At 42.9% G+C, this 22,217-nt stretch overlaps 1 protein-coding gene across 2 annotated transcripts in view; it reads left to right on the top strand.

The window, feature by feature from the left end:
• ADGRD1 (adhesion G protein-coupled receptor D1) overlaps nt 1-22,217 on the top strand; it is a 116,389-nt gene that overhangs the window by 39,114 nt on the left and 55,058 nt on the right. For both annotated transcript variants that reach the window (XM_082066518.1, XM_082066517.1), the window contains 2 exons: nt 18,699-18,772; nt 20,448-20,571. In XM_082066518.1, coding sequence (XP_081922644.1) covers nt 18,699-18,772; nt 20,448-20,571 — 198 coding nt within the window. The remainder of the gene's footprint in view (nt 1-18,698; nt 18,773-20,447; nt 20,572-22,217) is intronic.

Below are 22,217 nucleotides of genomic sequence, written 5' to 3'. Positions count from 1 at the left end.
TCTCTTTGAGGCTTTAATTCAGGAGTAAGTGTCTGACCAGGGGGTTGTTGACAGAGCACCAGCTGTCACTACTATCCCCTAACCATTTTTGCTGTTAAAAGTTCATTTAATTGAGGTGGCGTTCCCTCTGTCTGGATTATCATCAGCCTCGTTTATCCACATAGAGGAGATACTGGAAATAACATTTTAAATTATCATTCCCTTTCACTCCTTTCTACCTTGTCCAAGATTTTGGCACAAACTGTGCGTGGGCAGTTGTGTAATTACAATGTACCTGTGGCTGTCAAGCAGGCCTTCTGCCTTTCTGCGCTACCCCTGATACCCCCAAGGGTCATCAGAGACCTGTCAGTGAGCTGCGTCTCCTAAAGTTTCAAACATCTGCTTTATCCATGAACAATTTTCAGACCTAAACACAACAAAAGCATTTAACCGATGCTTACAATATTCAGCTTTTGAGGGCCTTTTGCAGTTTTTTGTTGTTAGGCTGGGGTTTTCTTGGGGGAAAGTGTTGCATACCCTACAAGAGATTCTTGGTTCAGTACTTTATCGCAAGAGAACTGAGCGTTGTGCTTTACTGTTGTGCTGACTCCCGACCCCACTGAGCGAGTCTGATGACAACTCAGCAGTCGCCCTTGTAGGGTGCTTTGAAAACCCTACACAATATGATTCTGAAGTATTCTGGCCTCAAAGAAGAACCCAAACAGTGCTCCAGGAATCAGGGAAGAGCCTTGGGAATGAAGAAGAGAAGGCCTTTCTGCTCTCAGCATTTCAGATTAGGCAAGTCTTTCTTCTCTCTCTATCTCGAATGCACATTCTCTCGTGTGCCTTCGTGTCTGAGCAGCAGCTCGCTCCTCGGAGACCGTGTTCTCCCCCGCGCAAGAGCTCCATTGGACAGCAGTCATTTTTGCATAAAATCTTACGTGCAACAAGCCTTCTGGGCTTCAGCCAGGTAAAACTCTGCAATTTATTAATGAGGAAGTAGTGCAGGAATTAATTGTAACAGCATAAAGACTTTATATCACCTTCTTCTCTTTCTATTTAATGTAATAGCTTAAGATGTAGACTGGGTTTGGTTTCAGAGGTGTTTGGAGCTCAGCAGAGACGGCTGTCTCTTGATTCCAAAGAAGAAATGGAGTGGATTATACTCGGGTAGGGGGTCCTGGTTAATGTGCAGCTTCTCGGTACCTGCTCTTTGGAAGGCAGGTGCCACATCCATCGCCGTAACCACCTTCTGCCCTTGGCCTCTGTTGGGCAGCCCATGTCTGGCGAGGACCGTCAGGAAGGGGCATGAATTCTGCCATCTAGATATGTGGTTGCTATTTCCAGCACCAGCAGTGGAAAATAACGTTTTTCCAGAACCATGATTTTTTTTTTTTTACTTATATCTGTTTGAGCGCATAATTTATCATATATTTCCACTGTGTTTTTCTTTAAGACCTTTCAAGATTCCCTAAGTCTCAGCTTCCCCAGTTGTTCCTCGGTTGCTGTTTATTTTAAGAATATGTATGATCCATCCTAAGACTGCGTTTGGGAGGCTGAACTTCAGCCCTTGCTCAACCATCCCATCTCAGGCACAGCTGCTCATTTAGTCTCAGTCTTCGTGCTTTGGCTCCTCATCCCTAGCGTGAGTATAACTAGATGAGATCCCTGGTTTATGTTATAGGGATTAAATGAAATAGTAGTTCTGAGATGGAGAGGAACCTTTAAATAGCTAGGTAAGGTCTTTCCTAATAAGATGACATAATTCAATAGCAACCAGAATGTCGAATTCACTTTGCACAATATTAGAAAATAAAGATCATGAGGAAGAATAAGGCCCCCACACCCTGGTCCTAATTTATTTTAAACAGCAAAACAAATGAAACCCAATTCAGCTCGTAAGTCATAGTGTGAATAGAGTCCAGAAAGATGTCAGATCCAATAAATATGACAAATAAAAGTATTGGCGTAAACTCGAAGGATTTGGATCTTTGGAAGCACAAAAATGGCTTCTTTAGTTGATCTTGAGACGTGACTCAAAATGTGAAGAATGAGAAGATAAATAGAAATAAGGGATATTTTTTCCTAAATGATGAAAGGGTTATTTTTAACACAGTAAACATTTTCATTTTAAGTTAATGCTAGCTGGTGCAATTGGAAGAACTTCTCAGTGGGTTCGCACAACCAGCTCAAGTATTCAAGGTAATCTGTACTGAATTGTCATGGAGCTGGATAGAACAGGTTATTATACTAATCAGATTATAATAACCCAGAGCATGGTCACAGTCTTCATAATCAGCTCTTGGTAATGAGTTCTGCATTGCTGTTCCTTAGACGTAACATTTCTGGAGAGAGAGAATTGATTGTTCAGAATATAAACTCTAAGATGGTATTGAATTACTGTATCGAGAAGCGCAGCCACGAGGTGAATCGCTCCAAGTGTCCACAGCGTCTTCATTTTCTGGTAGTGATACATTCCCTTCTCAAAATCCCCTCGCTCCTGCTCTGTTGACTGGTAATTGAGAGAAGCATCTGGGGAAAATCCCCAAGCAAGACGGTTCTGCAGGATCTTACAAGTTTAATTGCCTTGGGGTCAAGGTTCCCAATGAGTGTCAACTGCTATAAAATATCCTGAATTCGGAAGACCGTGGCTTCCTTTCGCTGCGTTGAGAACACAGGCCTTATTTTCCATTGCCTTGCACTTCACGTAGCCATGGACATTGAGAACCGATGCAATTCTATTCCTGTTTGGTAGCACTTGAGGCTGTTCTTACACATAGAAAAATGACCAGACAAGGCTTTGGGTATTTGTGCCTTTGCAAGATTGAGCTCAGTTTTAGTCGGGTAAATACCTTTTGTTTTGTTTTGTTTTAATCTTCCCTTTAGATTTATTTTTAAGCCTGATTTTTTAATTAAATCTGAATGCTGTACAGACCTCCCTTCAATAGATATCTATTTCAGTCAAAGTATTTAATTTGAGAAAATCATCATACTGTATTGATCCAGAACACTGAGTGCAGGAAGAAAGCTGACCTATGGCTGTCCTATAGAAAGGTACAAAAAAAGATATGTAGAGAAAAACCTAAACCAATACAAATATTTGGCCAGCAAGTTAAATTATAAGGGTGAAGTTTAAACCCAGCTGTTCCAGAAAACCTTGAAGGTTTTGTGGAATAAGGCAACTTCTTCAGTCCTGGAGGAGAGACTGTGAGAACAGAGGAGTAAAACTGATGAAAATGAACACTGTGTAAACCTTTACTCAAACTCTGAAGCAAACAGTACCTGCGTTTTGGTGAGATTCAAAGGTACTGTTAACTCAGAAACACAGTGTGAGACTGTGCAGTTCTTGATTTGTGTTGGAACGGGACATAAATGGTATGAAAATAGCTTTTCATGTGGCATTTCTGGTTTGCGGTTAACCAGGCACCGTGGCCAATCTCAGGCAACTGCCATTCCCACGGAACTGAAAAAGACACAGTTTGTAGGCCAAGTTTCAGATCTGCTGTAAGCAAACCATGAAGTTTTGGAGCGACCCAGATTTCGGAGCTTTCTAAAGTTAAAATAAGAAAAAAGACTGGAAATGATCTGGGTTTGGAAGAGTTCATCTTTCTGCCAACGTACTGCTGTTCATTATTATCCCTTTCCCATCATATGCCCACTCCAATTTTAACTTGTCCTTGTGATACAGTTGGATCAAGCTGAGCCATCAGAAAATCTGTATTATCCTAAACTGGTGTTGCGGGTCTGCCTGTGATTCAAACCCCAACATCTGGAAGCGCTGGTTTGGGGTGGGAGAAATTCAGGTGCTTGGTATCTTTCCAACTAAGCACATAACTTTTCAGTCTTTCTGGCTTTTTCTAACTCCTAGAAACAAAAGCAGGGATGATCTTCTGACAAGCTTATTCAGCATTCACTTGTTTTATTCATCTTACCCACAGTTTTCTAGAATTAATGTATAAATTGCTTTTGTTCATAACTGCAGTCCTGAATACAGAAATCTGCTTTCTGTAAGGATAATTACTAAGATCAAAGAAACAGCCTTGATTTTCTGCAAGTGGCTATGTCATTCATATAGGATTCACGTATGTTTTAATTTATTATTATTATTTGTTGTAACTTTGGTCTCTTGGAGAAAATTCAGGAGAAGGTTTATTCTTCTGTTGAAGTCACCATCTCAACAGAAAGATTTAACTGAAACTGGAAAAGTCATTGCACTCCTGGTAGCATCTGCTGGAAGGTTTTCTCTTTCTCAACCATTATTTGCCCAGGTAAAGAACCCGTATATCTTTATAGTGGTGATTTGCTCCCTCCTGAGCTCTCTGGAGGGAAATCTCTGGCGCTGGAGTTGGAGTCACCAGCCCATGCCATTCAAATTAATTTGTTTAGTTTAACTCAATTTGACCAGAAATAAAGTCCTGGCCAGCAACTGAACAAGGGTGGAACGTTTCTCCCATCCAGAAGTTTACAATCCTTGTTATTTTAGTCCTTTTTACTGCCACAGATGAGTTTGTTGGGCTTATAGTTTACGGGATGTTTTGGGAGAAAAGCACTATATATAAGTGAAAGATATTATTATTACTATTACAGGGTTTGCCATAAATTTTATAGTTCATAGGCATTCATAGCGTTTTCTTTAGAAACCACGTATTTTCAGGGTCTACAATTTGGCCTTGAAGTTGTCCTCAGGAGTTTAAACACCAGAAACGAGCTCAGAACAAAGTTGTTCCTCTCCCCTCCGCTTTTCTCATAAAATGAAAATGAGCTTTTTAAGAACTTTTACATCCCAAAGACTCAGATAACTCAGTGACACTGTTGGCTTCAGGCTTTGTCATGCTCTATAACTAAAACACCCTAAGAACTGCACATCCCCAACCAACAACCCCCTTCTCTTTCATTCTAATGGACGTATCTGGAAGTCATCACCCCAACGGGACTGAGCTTGGAGATGGCATGAATTTGGTGGGTCTGATCCTTGTGCCACCAAACCAGGCAATGAACTCCCCATGCCAAGAGAAAATAGTGGAAGAAGCAGTACGATAACAGGGGAAATGTGCAATAAAAGGGAAATAACACATATGTCCATAGTAATGTAGTTGATAGAAATGCCTGAAGGCTTTTTTTGCTGATGGGGAAGCAGCTATTGGGCAGTTATGTTGTCAGACTTTGGGCTGCAATAACGTTTGCCTCTGAGATAACAAGGTATGGGCAAGATTCAGTATGATTTAATTTGATGATTTGCTGTATTACAGGCTGAAAACCAAAGAGAATGTGATGCAAGAGAGAAATCTCAAAGTGTTTTGAAAATGTCATAGTATTTTTGTTCAAAATTAGGGGACAATTTTTTATCGTTCAGTGATTTCTTGGGGGAAATGGTATAGGAAACTAGGACTTTCAAATATCATAATGTTTAGAATTTCATGTCACTTCTATTTTTCCAGTCCCACGTTACTCGAAAAATGGAAAAGCCAAGCAAAATTTAAACAATTTCCCCCACTTCCATACAACTTGTAGAGAGGAATATTTCCTGTAGAATAAGAAACAATTCCTCATGCATCTTTGAGTTTTCTGTCCTGTGGATGAACTCAAATGGGTAATTTCACACCACAAAACAATTTCATGGGCAGGCATACAGGTGATTTTCTTCTTTGTTGTCTGTGTATGAGAAAGCTATTTTAATCACCCAACAGGTTATCTTTGATTTCCTGAGGCTGAGCACAGACTGTTTGTGCTACAGCTCTTTTTTGGATGTGATCCTTTTTACTATCAGATAAGCCGGAGTCTAATTTAATCTCATCAGGGAGAGTTAGTTCTGTGAACAGAATGTATTTTCTGAGTCTCCTGTGTTCATCCCCATGCTCGTGTAATTTCCAGCCACAGTCAAAATGCTGTTGGCGTTGTCCAGAGATGTATTGGAGTTTGTAGCTGTGCTGTGCCCGAACAGCCTGAGAACAGAGTAAAAAGAAACACCATAGATATATGAAGATAGAATTAGCGGTTGGGTAGAAATCCCCTGGTGTAACGTACATTAGAGGCTGCTTGTGTTAATTACTAGGAAGAAACAGGCAAAAGTAGGTATTTGGGCTGTCATTTTTTGTCAGCTGAAGTTAACAAATGCAAGTCTGGCGAGTGCTGTGACCTATAATATCTGTGTACCGCACAGCTGTAGGCTGCAATTTGCACAGCGTCTGTAGCCTTCTGCAGTAATTTAATTACACGGGCTATATTACTATGTGTGCTTTAATTTAACTTGATGTATTTCAATATTTAGCCGTATTCCCAGTGAGGCGGAGGGATTGCGTTGGACACCCAGCAGTAGAACAGAGAGGAGCCCCACGTTGCAGTTCTTCAGCATGTGGTTGATAAAAAGATGCAGTTTGGCTGCAATCTCGTTTCTATACAATACGTCAAGGATGCGAGTAGATTACTGCTGTCTGCACTGCCCAGGGCTGGAATTAGTTTCACTGTTCCTCCTATTAAATTAAAAAATAATGTGATTGTTGTTATGATTTGTGTCCTTGAGGGCAGGGAAGGAAGAGGAGCTAAAAGCAGTGCAAGTGGCATGTGGATTTAGGGACAAACAGCACTTAATAGCCTTGATTCTTCAAGGGTCCGACACACATCTGCAATACAGATTACATCTAATAGCCCTCGGTATTGTGTCAAACAGCTGCTCAGTGAACCTGAATGTTTACATTTTGCCTTCAGATATCTTATCTTGTCTTCCCATGCAAGTTCTTGTGATAGTTATCTTACATCCCCTAAATATCTTCACTAACAGCAAACAAGAAGATCCTTACGGTGGTGCAGACCAAAGGACGTGCATTGCACAGAGGAATCACTCTTCTGTCCTGACCGTTCCCTTACACAAATTCCTCCTTTGAATTCAGCAGCTCTCGCATTCATGAGCGTTAGGAGAACCTGTATCCGAGGCAATCAAAACCAAAGTGCTAGGAAATAGCGCAGCCTCGAAGCACAGACTGACAAGAAGTGAAGTGTACCCTGGCATTGGCCCCCGCTTTGTGCTGCGAGGGGCTCTGGTGCTGGAAAGCTCTTGCTGGGCTGGCACAACTTCCCAGTAATGAAATCTGGCAGAATCTGAAGTCGTTGAGAGTGCTAATGAGAAATTTTTCTGGCTCTGTGGTGGAGACAACGATCCAAAACTTCTTTAAATCTAAAGAAAGACTGTTAATGGCTTAAATGGGTTTGGGATCCAGCCGTGAATGGTGTAACGATGCTCACTTTGTGGGCAGATGGGGTTGGACATACAGACCCTTGTGACCGGTGTTGCAGCTCAGTCTCGGTCACAGCTCTGCTCACCATGGAGGTCCTTACAAGTCCAGTGCAACATGGAGAGGCTGAGTGTGACGAGAGGTCCGTTTATAGCATTGCATTGAAAATTCTTGCTTTAAAAAGTCACACCCTTAATGAGCAGGTTGTTACAAGTTGCCTTTACAGGCAGCAACCATTAGATATTCCTGCAGCATACTGGCTCACCTGAGATATTGGATGTGGCCTTTTGATTTTGTTGCTCCTCCTGCTCTCCTGAGGTTGAATGTGGAAAGAACTAGGAGAGTTTGCCAAGGCAAACAATGAAAAGTAGGAACTAAACTAATAAAAAAGAAAAAAAAGGTCTGGTCGGATCAATATTTTGCTGCTGGGAAATAAGCAGAAATGAATCACTACTGTGTAAAAAAGAAATAAGAGGCCTGGCTGTGTTACTGAAGTCCTGCCGCAAGTGCATGGAGGTTCTCCGAGCTGCTCCTTGCCCTCCGCTGTGTGCACCACGTGCATCTCGCTGGAAATGTACCTGATGTTCTGGGGTACCAGAGGGAGCTGACCGGTGTGCAGCACACTGATCATCCTGTTGGAAAGTAAGGTTTCAGAGGGGGTTTTGCTAGTTTTGAAAGTCGTATTTTCTTTCATTCTTTTAATGTGAAGTACTCTCAGGTTAGGAAACTAGTCACGCACACGGCTGGGTCCAAGAGGAAGAGCGAGCTCTGTTTTCCCTTCCCTCTCCCCAGCTTTCTGTCCCCTTCCCCAGGCTCTTCTGCTTTTTGATTCTGTGTAGCGCAAGGAGACCATCACGAAAGACTGGCCGTAAACTAGGAAACTGCATTTAAATGATATTCCTTTTCTCTGTATTGAGGCTCAAGGCTGTTTCCCTCTGGTGCTTTAAGCTTTGGATTTACAAGCGGTGCAGCCCCTGGTCCTCCCCTGGTGAGCTGCAGCCTCCCGGGGCAGTTCTGTGCTTGTGCGACGCTCCCGTTAACTGCAGCAAAGCTGTTTGTGTGCAGGGCAGTCCAAGAACTCCACTGATAGCTCTGATGCTCCTGATATCTCACTGTGCTGAACAGAATCTAAATACATCTCCGGGAAAGGCTGTATTTTCCTCTTTGTCCTATTCTCTATTGTTAGAAATACTTGATATTACCACAAGTGTTTGTGAAAGAGCCTCTCTAAGAAGTGACTTGGCATTTTTTAATGAATCGCTTTTTAAGTATTCCTAAATAAGCAGTAGATGGTATGGACATAGGGTAGATATCCATAGCATGTGTCACTTTTGGTTATGAGGACACCACAAGTTCTGAAGTTATAAGTTGGAAGGAGTCTCTTGACTTATTTGGACTGTATATCACTCTGTGACAGGTTAACCATCATCTGTTTATTAAAAAAAATACATTTATTTTTAAGGCTGGCAGCCATTTATTGAAGCATTTATAAACTCTAAGAGGGAGGTCTTAATTGGAAGCGTTGCCCGATTGGAAATACTCCCACGAACACTAGCAAAAATGTTTCCAAAAATAACGCGTTTAGCAAAAGAACGACATCTTCATGCCTCACGGCACAAAGCACCCTGAACTAGCGCTCAGATGACACCGAAATGTTTGCTGTAATGTTCTGAGACGCTGTGTTCCTCAAACTGGACGGTCTTTCTTGGTAATAACTTTTAATCAGGGCGGAACAGGAATATTGCGCCTCGTACCCGCTGGAGTTTCCCTGCGGGGTTCAGCGGGGACGGGGCGGGCGCCCCTGAGCCCCCACAGCTACTGACCCACAGCAGTTTGCTGGAGGCTTTTGCTTTGTAATATTTTCTCAAGTTATATAGAATGATGCTGGTAAATGAAGTTGTACAGTCAGCCATTTCTGTTTGTGCACGACTGTAGTTTTATTAGAGCTAAAAGCATTTTGTCTACTTATGTAAAAAGGAAGAAAAGCTGCTGGTAGCAGTGTTGCGGCAGCTGGCAGGAATGGGACATTGTGATGTGCTGCTTGACTGCTGGTCCTTGCATCTTGTCGAGATGCTGGAAAATCCGAGTTGCCACAGAATGACATTTCACTGAAGTGCAACAAAGAAAGGAAAGGGGCGTAGCAGCGTTTCCATTGAAGGGAAAACATAACATTTCTCATTCTTTGCCCATTTTAAATGGTTGCGCTAAGTAATTGAAAAGTGAGTTTGGACCCTTTGCGAGAAAACTTTGCCAAGCTCTAATAACCATGGCTACATTCCTCAAACCATTAGGTCAGTTTCCAGAGGGACCTGTTGCTGATTTGGGGAATCACATGGAAAAACGGAGCCCCAGCCAAAGAGCGTAAACGGGGAGCTGACTAACGATGGAGGTATTTGAATTTACGGCAGGACTGCGGCACTCGGCGATACGTGCGGACGAATCAGCCCGCGGGCAGGGAGCCTCTGGGGCTGCCTGCGGCTGCTCCTGAGCTTGCTGCTCGTCTCTTTGCCTGCCCCTTGTACAGCTGCACAAATCTTCTGGTTGAATGTTCGCACAGAGTTTATCTGAGAGAAAAGATGAAAAGTTGGTGCTATTTGCAATGCGGCAAAAGAATGAAAGGTGGAAGGTACCCCAACTTTGAAAATTTCATCCTGGTTATCCCGAGAAAAAAACCCAACAAAACCCCCCCAAAAACCCCAAACCCCTGTATACAGGAAATTCAGAGCTCCAGCTTCTCAGGAGTGCCGCGTTTATCGCATTTCTGAAAGCACAGCCGCTGGTCTCTGCGCTCCCAAGGGCTCCCTGGCCAGCTGCTCAACCTGGGTGCCCACTCGGCTATTTTCTATTTGCTGCTATATCAGCAACAAAATCTCTGTGTGTGTTATGTCTGGAGACACACACAGAGCTCCTCTAACTTCCATTTCCTCATCTGAAAAACGAACTCAATGGCTTAGTCCTGTATTACTCAGCCTTGTAGCTGGAGTTAATGGACCAGGTCTAATTCCAGAGCGGTGCTCAATTCGTCGGTTGTGGCTGATGCACAAATCAAATAGTTCTGGCACCTCGACGCTTCCTGTGAATGAAAAATGACACTGAATAGTTGTGTGAGCTTCATCCCCATTCATGCAACAGACTAAAAGACAACTCATGTTTGGCAGATGTGCAGGAATGGGGAAAAAGATTCAAATCAGAAGAAGAAAAATGTAAATGTTCTTGAGAGGGGTGGTTGTTTTTTTTTCCACAATGAAAACTAGAGAGAAATAAAAAGCAATAGAAACCCATGAGCTTAATCCTAGAAAGATCTAGTCAGGAGAGTATAATAATGGGATATTAAAGTTAAGAAATCCAGAGTCTTGCAAGAGAGGGTGTTACACAGCTCTGTGCTCAAGAGGCATTACAGAGGAGTATTTTGTTTCAAGATAAGGATTAATGTTAGACCCAATTTGGTACAGATTGGGGCTGTATCTGAACAGAATCATCCTGCTCCTGTCCATGTCTCTCTTGCCGTGGTTCCTCGTTTCTTTTATTGATCGTATTGCTCAAGACAGCAGCTGGAGTTTATTAATGTGGTAGAAAACTTGCATTTTTTGTTGGGTTTTTTTCCAGCTCGTTGTCACTCTGTGGTTGGGTGTTTGTGGAACCGGGACAAACGGTGCAGTGAGCATGCACCTCTGGCTGGAGTCTGGGGGCTCAGGGAGCCCCTGGGCTCACTGGCTACTTAAGGAGGTTTTTCGATGATCCAGGGCTGCTTATCGGAAAAAGCCACAGTATTAGGCTGGATGTGTGTTCGGGCTCCTAAGCCGGGCTCTGCAGACTTGAGCTGGGTTCCCACCGTGCAAAGTGTGACAAGATGCAGGAGTCATACCTCAGTCTGAGACTTCACAGACTGCATAGGTAGGATAATGAATGTGAAACAAAACACGTGGAGACAGGAAAGAACCGGAAAAGTCACATGGGGAAAGTGAATTTGGGAATAAAACCAAGGGTCCAAGTGCTTTTTTCTTTTTAACTCTACAGAATAAATACTCCCTTATCTCACCTAGTGGGCCTGAATATCTTGGCCTTAAGCAAGCACAAGGTTTTTGTAATATTTTCCAGTCTGGTTACAACAGTCTTATCATAGAAGGGCTGTGTGCTGTATCATTCTGAAAGTCTCTGTCACAAGACGTGGCGTTGCAACCGGGATGTTTATCATACTCCGTCATTATTTATACCCCATGGCTTCCATTGACGGCCTGTCCCACCCACTCCCCGGAGGTTCCCAGAGTCAGGGAAAGGGTAAATGACGATTAGCAGCTCGTCGAGGGATCCAAATGCTGAAAGGGTCAATATAAAACAACGGTTGCCACAGATAATTCACAAAGAACGTGACGCGTTGTTTTCCAGAGGCAACAGTTACATAGGCAGGATTTTTAAGGAGAATGGAAATTGCTAATATACAAATCCAGCCCTAGAAAAAAATGTACTGAGTGGTAAATATTATTACCATTAAGCATGGTACTGTTTCTTACGTGAACTATTAAAACTCCTCCTAAAGGTTTCATTAAATCACATCTTCAAAATACCCATTAAAACATTGTCCTTTGTTTGGAAAGACGACTTGTCCCTATTTCTTGTTTCTGATTCTAATTCCCTCTGCTAAGAATTGTGGAAACATTACCTAATAGGAAAAGGATTCTTAAAACTGATTCTACTCTGTGCATCCCATTAAGGATTCTGCTCGATGGCTTCTGGTCCCTGTCACAGCTCTTGGCATCCCGAGCTCCGTGTTGGGCCTGGACAGTTGTTTGGCAAAGGGAAATATTCCTGGCTGTGTCCAAATACTACAGGTGAATGGGGGGAAAAAGGGAGATTTGTTTACCTTTTTCATTATGGTTCTGCTGGGTTAGAAAGCGTGTCCATTTTTAAATAGACTTTTCAATATCAAACAGACCAGTTGTTTTCCTTTAGCGGTACTTTCACATGAGTTAAGAGAACAGAGGAGATTAAGAAAGGGTGTATAGAAGGAACATCTGCTTCTTGTTTTAGAAAAGCAATACGTTTGTAATAAAATAATGCAGAGTAGCAGAAAAAGGCACAGCAAAAGGAAACAAAAAACCTTAACAAAAGGCATTGTCATTTATTTCACTAAGCAGTTTTGGAAAGTTCTCATGAACTTGTATCAGCGTGACCACAACATCTAATTTATTCTGCTGATTGTAAGGATGGGGAAGAGCTGAAACAATATTTCATTCATCTGTCCAGAAAAGCCTGTGAGCATGTGTGACTAGAATCCTGCAATGCTGCTGGATGGTTTGCACAGAAAACTTTGTAAGTATTTGACTTTATTTGCATTAAAAATAGTGTTTTCAGGGCACTAAGAAGTGCAGAGGGACCAGAGGAACGAACATGACCACCAGTTGCATTAATAGCCGGCCTTGGCAAGTAAGATCTCACCAAATGTTTGAGGTAGTTTTGTGTTTTCAGCGTTGTATCATCTATGGTCAAAGATTACTGTCAGCCTGGCCTATCTAACTCGGATGTGCTAAAACACATCAGAGCATAAAAGACAGAAGTGAGATCTTGATCAAAGGAGAACGGCCCCGTAGGATTTAGTGTTTACAGCCTCTCAGCAATGTCCACTTCAGGTAGGTCTGCCAGTGAAAACAATGGTAGATTTCCTTTTATTTATTGATTTGCTAGTGCGACAAACTCTTTTTGATCCCAAATAATCAAGCTGAGTCTCTTTTTCTCTTCGGTGTGAAGTTCTAAGAGCTGGGAAGAGCAGAGGAGCTGCTCTGCAGGGCTTTGCATTGCGCTAAAACAAAACAAGGTCTTCTGAGCAGTGAGTAACAGCTTCAACAAGGGCACCTTGAGTGAAATAACTCGCATTTTAAATTGCCTGATTTAAATTAGATCTCATTGGAGCCAGTCTGCATTCGTTAATATGGGAGAGGTGATATCTAGTTGGAGGTTACACCTGGAGTCAGCGGGAGGTAAAGCGGAGTGTCCCGCAAGTTGGATGATGCTGCCCCTGCGTAAACCATTCTATCAATAACACACAGGAGAGAAACCGCTCGTACTTGCTCTCTTATTTGAACTGGCTTGCTGAAACTCAAAATGAGAAAACATGTCGCAGGTGTTTCAGTATCAGTGACTTGATTTTGCACTCCTGAGTCCACCCCTAGCTGGTGAAATCACGCACGGGTTTGGAGGGCTGGGCGCGTACAGAATGTTTTCTTACATATGGATATAACTGTTTAAGTGCAAGGGCATATGAAAACCGTCTGACTGCCATGTTGCTAATTACTTAAATGAGACTATTTCTAGAGAGAGAACATTAATATTTTCACTTTATTATTCTTTGGAACAGAACCGTGCTTTTTAGGGGACATGAGAAACCATTTTTTCACTTAAGCATTAGAGCAACTCTCCATACAGATCATCAGTTTAATCCTGTGTTGATTGGTGCTCACATAAGGAGAGGCTGCCATGCTGAACCTCATTTCTCACTGACTGGCATTTACAATTTTTAAACATCAAATATTTACTGATGTAACTTGGTTGCTGCCAAAACCGAATTTCAAAGGTCCTATCCCGTGGGTTCTATTTGCGTGTGCTTTCTATTGAAGTCAGCCCCATGCATCTCCGATGAAAACAAACCTCCTTTCTGTGGCTATTTTCCAGCCTTTCTGTGCTTTCCATTTATTACCATGATTTACAACAATATTGTGAGGATTATTAATCCAAATTGTAACCAATGGGAGCTTGGCGTGGTTTCACGCTGCAGTATTACATCTTAAACAGCTTTGGCTTCCAAGCTGCAATGATTTGGCGCACGACTACTTGTCACTGCCCAGGGTTAACAAATACGTACAAAATGCTCATTGTGCCCATATGCACCCAGGCCAAAGAGAAAGGAAAAGGGAAGATACTGTTATGTGTTTGAGATCTTTGAGGAACATATGGAAGCGTAGCTGATACGTGGCTTGGTGAGGCTGAGCAAGGTATTTGGTGCTCAGTGCCTGGTTCCCTGGCACTGACTACAGGAAGACTATTGGTGTAACTTTTGCAGAATATATTTTTTGCAGAAAATTGATACTTTACTATTTTTAACCTCAGGCAAAGGAAGAATCCAACCGAATCCATATTCAATTAGATATGGCAACTTTTTCTAATTTCAGGTGTCTTTATAGGCTCTGATATTTCGCTGTTCTTTTTTCCTTTATATTGTTCTCTGTCACAGTCTTCCACCCTTCGTGATATCATGGGATTTTTTTAACTGTATGATTGTACCATTATGAAATACATTCAGTGAGCTTTCGTGTTGACCCTGGGAGCTTCAGTGTTGGCTCAGCTCTGTTGACAACACTGGAACAACTAAAGGTCTGGCTTTTATGCATAACACACTATAATTCCCTATTGATAAGCTAAATTCATTCTTGTAGCATTTGTAACCTTTTTTTCATTACATATGCTAGTTACATCTCAGGGTGAATGAGTCAAACAGATTCTAAATTAAAATGGTTGGGTGATCTAACCAAAGGTCTGTTGCAATGCAGCTTGGAAGAAAACAGCCAATACAGCCACTATAGAAACAGGTGATTATTCTTTCTTTCTCTCTTTCTGGCTTATTTTGGGGAACGGAGTAGGCGAATGTACCTTAAAGTTTTAATTTTCTAGGTAATAAGGAGAAGTAGATCGTATAACGTGGAAAGGAAAGTTAATGACGAGTGTGGTCTTGGATAGGTCACTGTGAGGACAGGGAATCCTTCAGTTAGAAGCACTACTTTAGTCTCTTATTTAATCCATAAAGCAGAATCCAAAGTGCTTTTGACTCACACAGCTGTAAGAACATTTCAGTGGGGCTTTGAACTGCAGAAAAGACACGACATGCCGACCAGAGGCTTGTTTGTCTTAGTGCCTTTTCTCACACCTTCAAAACAATCCACGGTGTTCTTGGGGGATGAGAAGACAAGGCTTCGAAATCTCTGAATTAGACAAAAAGCTGTACTTTGTAAAACAGAGACAAATTGAACTTAATAGGGTAAATTATCATTTGCTTTGGATGGGAGAAAGTCTAACACAATGGGCTTGGAGCTGCTGAGTTTAGATCAACGGCAGATCTGGCCCACAGGTTTGTCCTTCACATCAGAGAAACAAACATTGAATTTGAAGGTGAACACCCCCCCTTCCATGGTGGCCACCACTATGCAGCTAAATATGTGCTTTTCAGATTCAGGGGAGGAGAGGAGAGACGCGCTGATGTCCCCGAGCGCCACCCCGCCCTGGGCTGGCGGCCCTTCCTTGGCAGGCCGTCCCGCAGCAGCTGCCTGCCTGGGTTCCTTCTGCAGTCGTGTTCCTGACATTTCCTGCAGCAAGGATTCCAGCAGCCCCGCAGCCCCTTTCTTGGCCTCTTCACCCACTGACCGTGGCCTCATGCCTTGTTCCCAGCAGCACAAGGACCGTATCCCCATCACACAACCACGCACGTCTCCGGGTGCTCTCAGCACACACAGCGACTTTCTGGGGCTTGCTTGTAATCCTGAGCATTTTACTGAGAGCCAGTGGTTAGTGTGAGGGATGCTGAGCAGCCAGGGTACGAACAGACGGTCCTTCCTCGAGATTCCTGCTCCAGACGTAGCGTTTGCAGGGTTTCTCAGCAACAAGAGGTTGCTTTGCTCTTTTAATGTAATTATTTTTTGCAAAAGCTGCCCTCTGCATGCAGAAGGACTAATATAAAGAACCTAGACTGGTGAGAACTGATGCACAGATCCTGTATTTCTGAGCGTGCCGGTACATTCCCCCTCCGCAGCACTGAGACTGCAGCAACTGTCCTTTCACAGGCTTTTATAAGCACTCAAGTGACTTAATCTTTTAGCGTAAAAGCCTGCTTGTATATTAAGCTTTCTGTTATCAGTGTCATTAAATCAATATCCTCAGTGCTACAGGGTCCAAGGCACAGAGGAGCTGTCACACACAGTTTAACTTAAGAAATGCAGACTCGAGGGACAGCCAGTTTGCTTTTCATAGATTAGAGAGTCCTTTGAAGTAGAGCTGGTGGAGATCAGAGAGGGTTTACACCTCATTCTAGCAAGTTTCTTATACGTTGCGGGGCTTTCTGTTCTGATGACGGTTTTGGTGCAGAACTTCCAATGGAGTCTCGGAAGATGAGCGTTTTATGCAGTTATAGACAGCACTTTTGAGGCCTACATAATGGGAGATGTTTTTGAAGAGAAGTAAATAGGCAAAATGGTACGGACCCCTCTTGTAAATGCATTATTTATGGGTTCTTTTTCCGTGTGGGTGCACACACCTTTCTGGGCAGCTCAGAGACTGTATAGCCACACTTGGGGCAGTTCTTTGTCTAATCAGTGACATATGTGTTTAAAGATGGGGAAAAACAATAATTTGTCCCTTGCCAGAGTGTAAAGCATAAAGCCGGGATTTATTTGTGCAAAAAGATAGGCAGCTGAAGTACCGTGTCTTCTTCCAACATGACCCTGTGCTGTCCTTTGCAGTCAGTGTGTTAAGGATCAAGATTTATGTGCAGATACCGTACCGATCAGAAATGGCAGTAATTGTACGGTCTTAGCTCTTACTACAGCAGCTCTTTCTCTCTTTTTTTTAAATTTACTTTTTTCTTGGCCATTGTTTGTCTCTTGTACAAGCAAAGTAATTTGTAACTGACTATGAACGGTTTCAATTGCTGACTTCGGGGAAGCAATAGACATGATGGACATAACATTATACAGCACAATGGACAAATATTATGCTACATGCCCTTGCCGCTGGTAAAACAGAACAAACTCTCCTAACACAAATAGACGAACTGAAGCTGCAGGAGGCAGTTTTGCAGCTTCTGAAAGGAACGAGAAGTTCCAAAATGACAGATCTAGGAGGGAACGTACCAGTCTGACCCTGAAGGCTTGTGGGGGCTTTCAGAGGGAGAAGGGCTCTCATAGATGGGGAAGAACTCTTCTGTATTATAATAATTAACCTCAAGTATTTGGTTTTATTACATCTCTATCACCAGAGCTGGGATGTAAGCGGCATGAGCAAACTGGGGCTTATATCAGTGAGATTTCCCGGCGATGTGGGACGTGAATTCTGCCCCATTATCACTTCCCAGCGCAGCACACTTGTGAGAACGGGGGGTTTCACCATTTGCTTTGCTCCCTGTGTGGAAAAAGGCTCCAGGATGGCACTCGAGTCACAGAAGGAAGCAGAGACCCTGGGCAGATGAACAGCAAACTTGGCTTTTCCCCAAGCTGTGCTGCTGTGCGTGCCCGACAGCCGCCTCGGCGGGTTCCGTGATGCTTTAGGGAAAACAGGGTGAGGTCAGGAACTAGAAATTTTGTGCAGGGATGTTGCTCCACGAGATAAGAAAATTCCATTTGTGTTATCTGGAGATGCGAGTTGAGAAGAAGTCAATGGCCTTATCTCCAGCATAGCTACCTGAGGCGTGTGGAAACCCAGCGTGGGTGTCCGGGTGGGGCAGAAACGCTCTGTTATCGCGGTAAGAGGGAACCGTGCTGCCCGGTGCCGGCACGGGGTGCTGGACGGGGGAGAGGAGGACGACTGCACCAGGGGTGCTGGGGGAATTTCTGCACCATGAGGCGGGGCGGTTTTCCCCCTTCTAAAGCAAGGAAAGCAATACTTGGTTATCTTTTAGCTTGACAGCAGAATCATGTTGCAATAATCCGAGGGCTGTTGATTCACCAGTGATTTATTTAAGTTGTAATCATAATAAAACCAATTCTTTAAGTTAGAGTCTAACACAAGGTGGACTTTGGCGATTTATGTATTAGAAAGAGTTGAACAGATGCTGAAAATCCTCTAGCTTGCATATTTTGTGTATAAAAAACTATTACTTCACTCCAACATATTTTGAATTATTTTGTCATGAAACTGGTGTCTCAAGGCTTCCTGAATGGAGGAGACTGAGTTAGTGGCTCAATCTGTTTATGGAAGATAGAAATTATGTCACCATAATGCAAAGGTGTGTTAAAATAAAATCTTGAATTATGGCATCACTCTTTCAGCTGGATTGTGTGTTTTAAAATAGTCATTATCCTGGAAAGAAAATGTCTGTGAGCTGGCTGTTGGAATTCATGTATTTCGATGTTATTAATCCTAAAAGATGAGATTTTTATTACATAGTGAAAACAAAACCCAACAAAGCTAAATGTATGCTGAAGAATAACACCCAGTCCTGCAAAAAATAACATATATATTTGTGCTTATATACAATAAATAATTCTGGTTTGCTATTTATTTAAATGGGACACAGATTTCTCTCTCAAAGCGCCATGAGTTTAATCCCAGTGTGTGAAATTAAGACTGAATACCAGCCTTTTCACATTTGGAGTTTGTGTTAAAGCCACAAAGACTGACAACATTTGCTTTCCGTTATGGCGTGTTAATCTAGAATAAGAATTTAAAGTAGTTGAATAGCAGAACTTTGTCCTTTTTAAACTTTACTTCAGGGTTATATTTTCTTTCTTGCAGACTCCCAAACAATACAGCCAAGCACTAAACAAGAGTAACAGAGTTCATCTTTACTGTGCATTTCTGGACTATAGGTATGTAACATAACTTCAAATTCTTTACCTTGGTTTAATTAAATTGCATATGATCGATGCACATAATTGATGCTGGATATTAGCTAGATTCTTTTTGTTTGCTTGCTTTCATGGAAATAGTTAAAGAAATGGAGCCACTGGTTTACAAAAACCACAATCTCAGTGACTTCTTCCCGTAAATAGAGGACTTGTTATTCACAGATCCTGTGTTAGGCAGGTAATTGAAAGGCTGAAAAATTTTGGAATCCAAACTAAGCTGCAGACTGATACAAATCGTGCTTATTGCGGTTTCCGAGTGTGTTCTCTTGGGCAGATTCTTGGATGTTTTAATGGAAAACCTCCAGCAGCGCCATTATTTTTGCTCGATCTGTGCCCGTGTCACACCACAGCTGTTTCAGAGCTGTGAATTTGGACAACACGTGGAACGAAGAAATATTGTGGCCGTGAATGCAAATTAGAATAAAAGAGAACTAAACATCACCTTAAATTCCTCTCATAAAACAGGAACAATGGAAAAGCAATAGCCACTTTTTTAAAGCTCTGAATATATTTAATCTGTTTTTGGTTTCTAGACGTGTTGCTCTTACTGAATTAACTGAGAAGGAATACAAATGGTGAATTTTGGATTGATGGGGATTGGCCATTTTTGAGCCACAGGGTATAAGCCTGATGGCCGTAGCGGTGGCCGCGGCGCCGCGATCCCTCCCGTCCAGCGCGCACGTGGGAGCGTCACCGCGGTTGTTTTATTCCAGTCTTGTTTCAAGCCTGTTGAACCGCCCCAGCTGTTGGCAGTTACTCGTTGTTATGGTTACGCACAAATTACGGTAAATTAGAAACAGATTTCACTGAAGCAAATTAATATGGCTGGGCCATTGTTCTGTACTGTTTTCCATCGGGGCCTGGGCCCTCGAGGCTTTGCCTCAGGATAGGAAATGAAATACAAAATCTGTCTCTCCTAATGAGTTTTATTTGTGTCAAGATGGTCTTATTCCCCAGTGCATGGTAATTAAAGAACAAGCAGTTGGTTTCTGACCTATGACGGACTCTCTCTGAGAACTCAAGGAGGGTCCCAAAGGAGAGAAGAAGGGTGAGGTAATACCTATCGTTAAAATAAGCGCCAAGGAAAGCACAGATCACTCAGTCTCGCTTCAGGACCTGGAATAATATCAAAAGTAATACAGGGTTAAGCAGTTTGGGTGGGCGACCTCGGGTGTCTGAGCCCACGGAGCCTCAATCAGTCTGAATGGATTAACTGGGCAGGATGAGTGGATAAGGGAGAGGCAGCAGATACAATACGCTGACTTTGACTTGTGCTTATTGACTTCAATACTATAGTTCTCACAACATAGAAATTTGAGTCTAGGTGGGTGAAATCCCATAAGTGGGTTGCACAATGTAAAGAAAAAAATGTAGTTATCGCTCATTTGTTGTCAAACTGGAAAGAAATCTCTAGTGACATTCATGTAGGGGTTTGATATGGGACCTGTTCTGATTAATATTTTCCTTAACTATTTTCATGATGGAATTGAGAAGACACTAGCAGTGTTTGTGGATGCACTAGCCTGACATGGCTTTCACATCTTTATATCTGCTGTATAGTATAATGCATGTCAAATTAACCTGCATAAGATGCATTTTTGATAGAGATTATGTTCCATTTTTGTGTGCTTTGCAGCAATGGGACGGGCGTCTGGTCTAACGAAGGTTGTGTACGAGAGAGCGGGGACCTCAACTACTCAGTGTGTCTTTGTAACCATCTCACCAACTTCGCCATTCTGATGCAGGTGGTGCCTCTGAAGGTGAGACTGAGCAAAGGAATAAATCTGTCTGTCCAAACCAAAGCATAAATACACCAGTTGCATCCTCACACCACAGTAAGTGATTGAAACTAGGCTAATTTTTACCCAATTCAGATTGATTCCTTATCTTGCTTTTTGGGATGATGTTTTAATAGTTCTTCACTTTATTTATTTTTTTAAAACTTTTGGTAACTGAAATGAAGCATGAAATGAAACACATCTGTGGTAGGTGGGAATTCTCTTTGCTCTCACTCTTCAGGCATGGTTTCTTGAAGTATTAAGCAGAAAAAGCAGTAGAAGGCATTGTTCAAATGACTCTGGCTTTTATGGTTGAAGTTGAAGACAGAGATAGCTGCAGATGTGGCTCTTTAAGGGTTTTGGTAGTGAGACTGTGGAACATGGAGAGCCAAGCCTGCCCTCCGTGTGCAGCTCTGCTCCCCAGGTGCCTCCCTGCCGCTCGCTCTTCACCCATTGCCAAGCAGGTGCTTGTGTAAAAGGAACATGAGAAACAAACTGATGCTTTAGAGTAGAGAGTGAACCCCTTATGTACAGTTTTCTCTATGCTCAGTTCCTTTTCCAAAGAGTTTCCAAGCAAGCCTCTTTCCAGCTGCAATATGACACTTTCCTTGCTTACCCAGCACCTCATGCTTGCTATTCATGCTCATCACTACTTTCAGATGGAGCTGTGATGGCAAACACGTTGCTCTCCTCGCTAGGGGTGTTCTTCTCTTCATGATACCTTACAATGCCTTGAGATTCCCCCGGCGCTGGAGCCGTGTCTGCTCCTTGCAGGGGAGCTGCTGCTTCGTGCCTGCTCAGGACTCCTACAAAACTCAGCACCAGGCAAGCTCAACCCTGTCCTTTGCAGACAGACAGACAGACAGACAGCACAGCCATGAGCATGAGAAATACGTTTTTACTGCTTTATTTGGGTGTGCTTCCGTCAGAGAGGATCTGATGGAGGTAAGGATGAAGCCCTGTTCAGACAACCCTTGGTTAATAAACCGTGAATGCGCAATAGAAACCATTTACAAATCATACATTTAAAGAAATGTATACTGATTGTCTGTCAAATTTATAGTCTCTGGCACATTCTCAGCTCTCCACAGACACCATCCTAATAACATAAATTAACAGACTGAGGCAGAGCTTCGGCAGGACCGCAGGAGTCGCACTGTCACGTTTGTCACCGTGTGCTCCTAACAAGTGTGGCGTTCCCTGCGGTACAGCTGGAGGGATTGTCGGCTCTCTTGGCGTGGATGCATTGACTATGTGTCCATGTCTCAGGCTCCTGTTAATTGGTTCGAATGGGTTTGCTCTTCTTTTAGGCAGTTTTGCCCGGACCGCTCCTGCTGCGGGACGGGCTGCGTGTGAGGACAGCACAGGGGGTCCTGCAGGTGGATGCAGGAGTCGGGCTGCAGCATCAGGGAACTCTAATCAGGGTTGTTCCGCTGAGCAGCTCCAAAGCCTTTTCAAGGAATGAATCATCCCAAACTGCAATTGGGAGTTACTGATTCAGTAACACTGTTAGCACAGCTACTCACACGGTAATGCTGGTTGGGTGGTGTAATGCCATCCAAGGCAGGGGCACAGGTTGCAATAACATGGTTTGCTGTCCAAAGAACTTAATACCTACAGTGCTTTGC

This window comes from Streptopelia decaocto (assembly GCF_964273445.1).
Source record: "Streptopelia decaocto genome assembly, chromosome: 15".
Taxonomy (NCBI): Eukaryota; Metazoa; Chordata; class Aves; order Columbiformes; family Columbidae; genus Streptopelia; species Streptopelia decaocto.
Note: the sequence above shows the minus strand (reverse complement) of the source record. Positions and strands in the feature narration are given on the sequence as shown.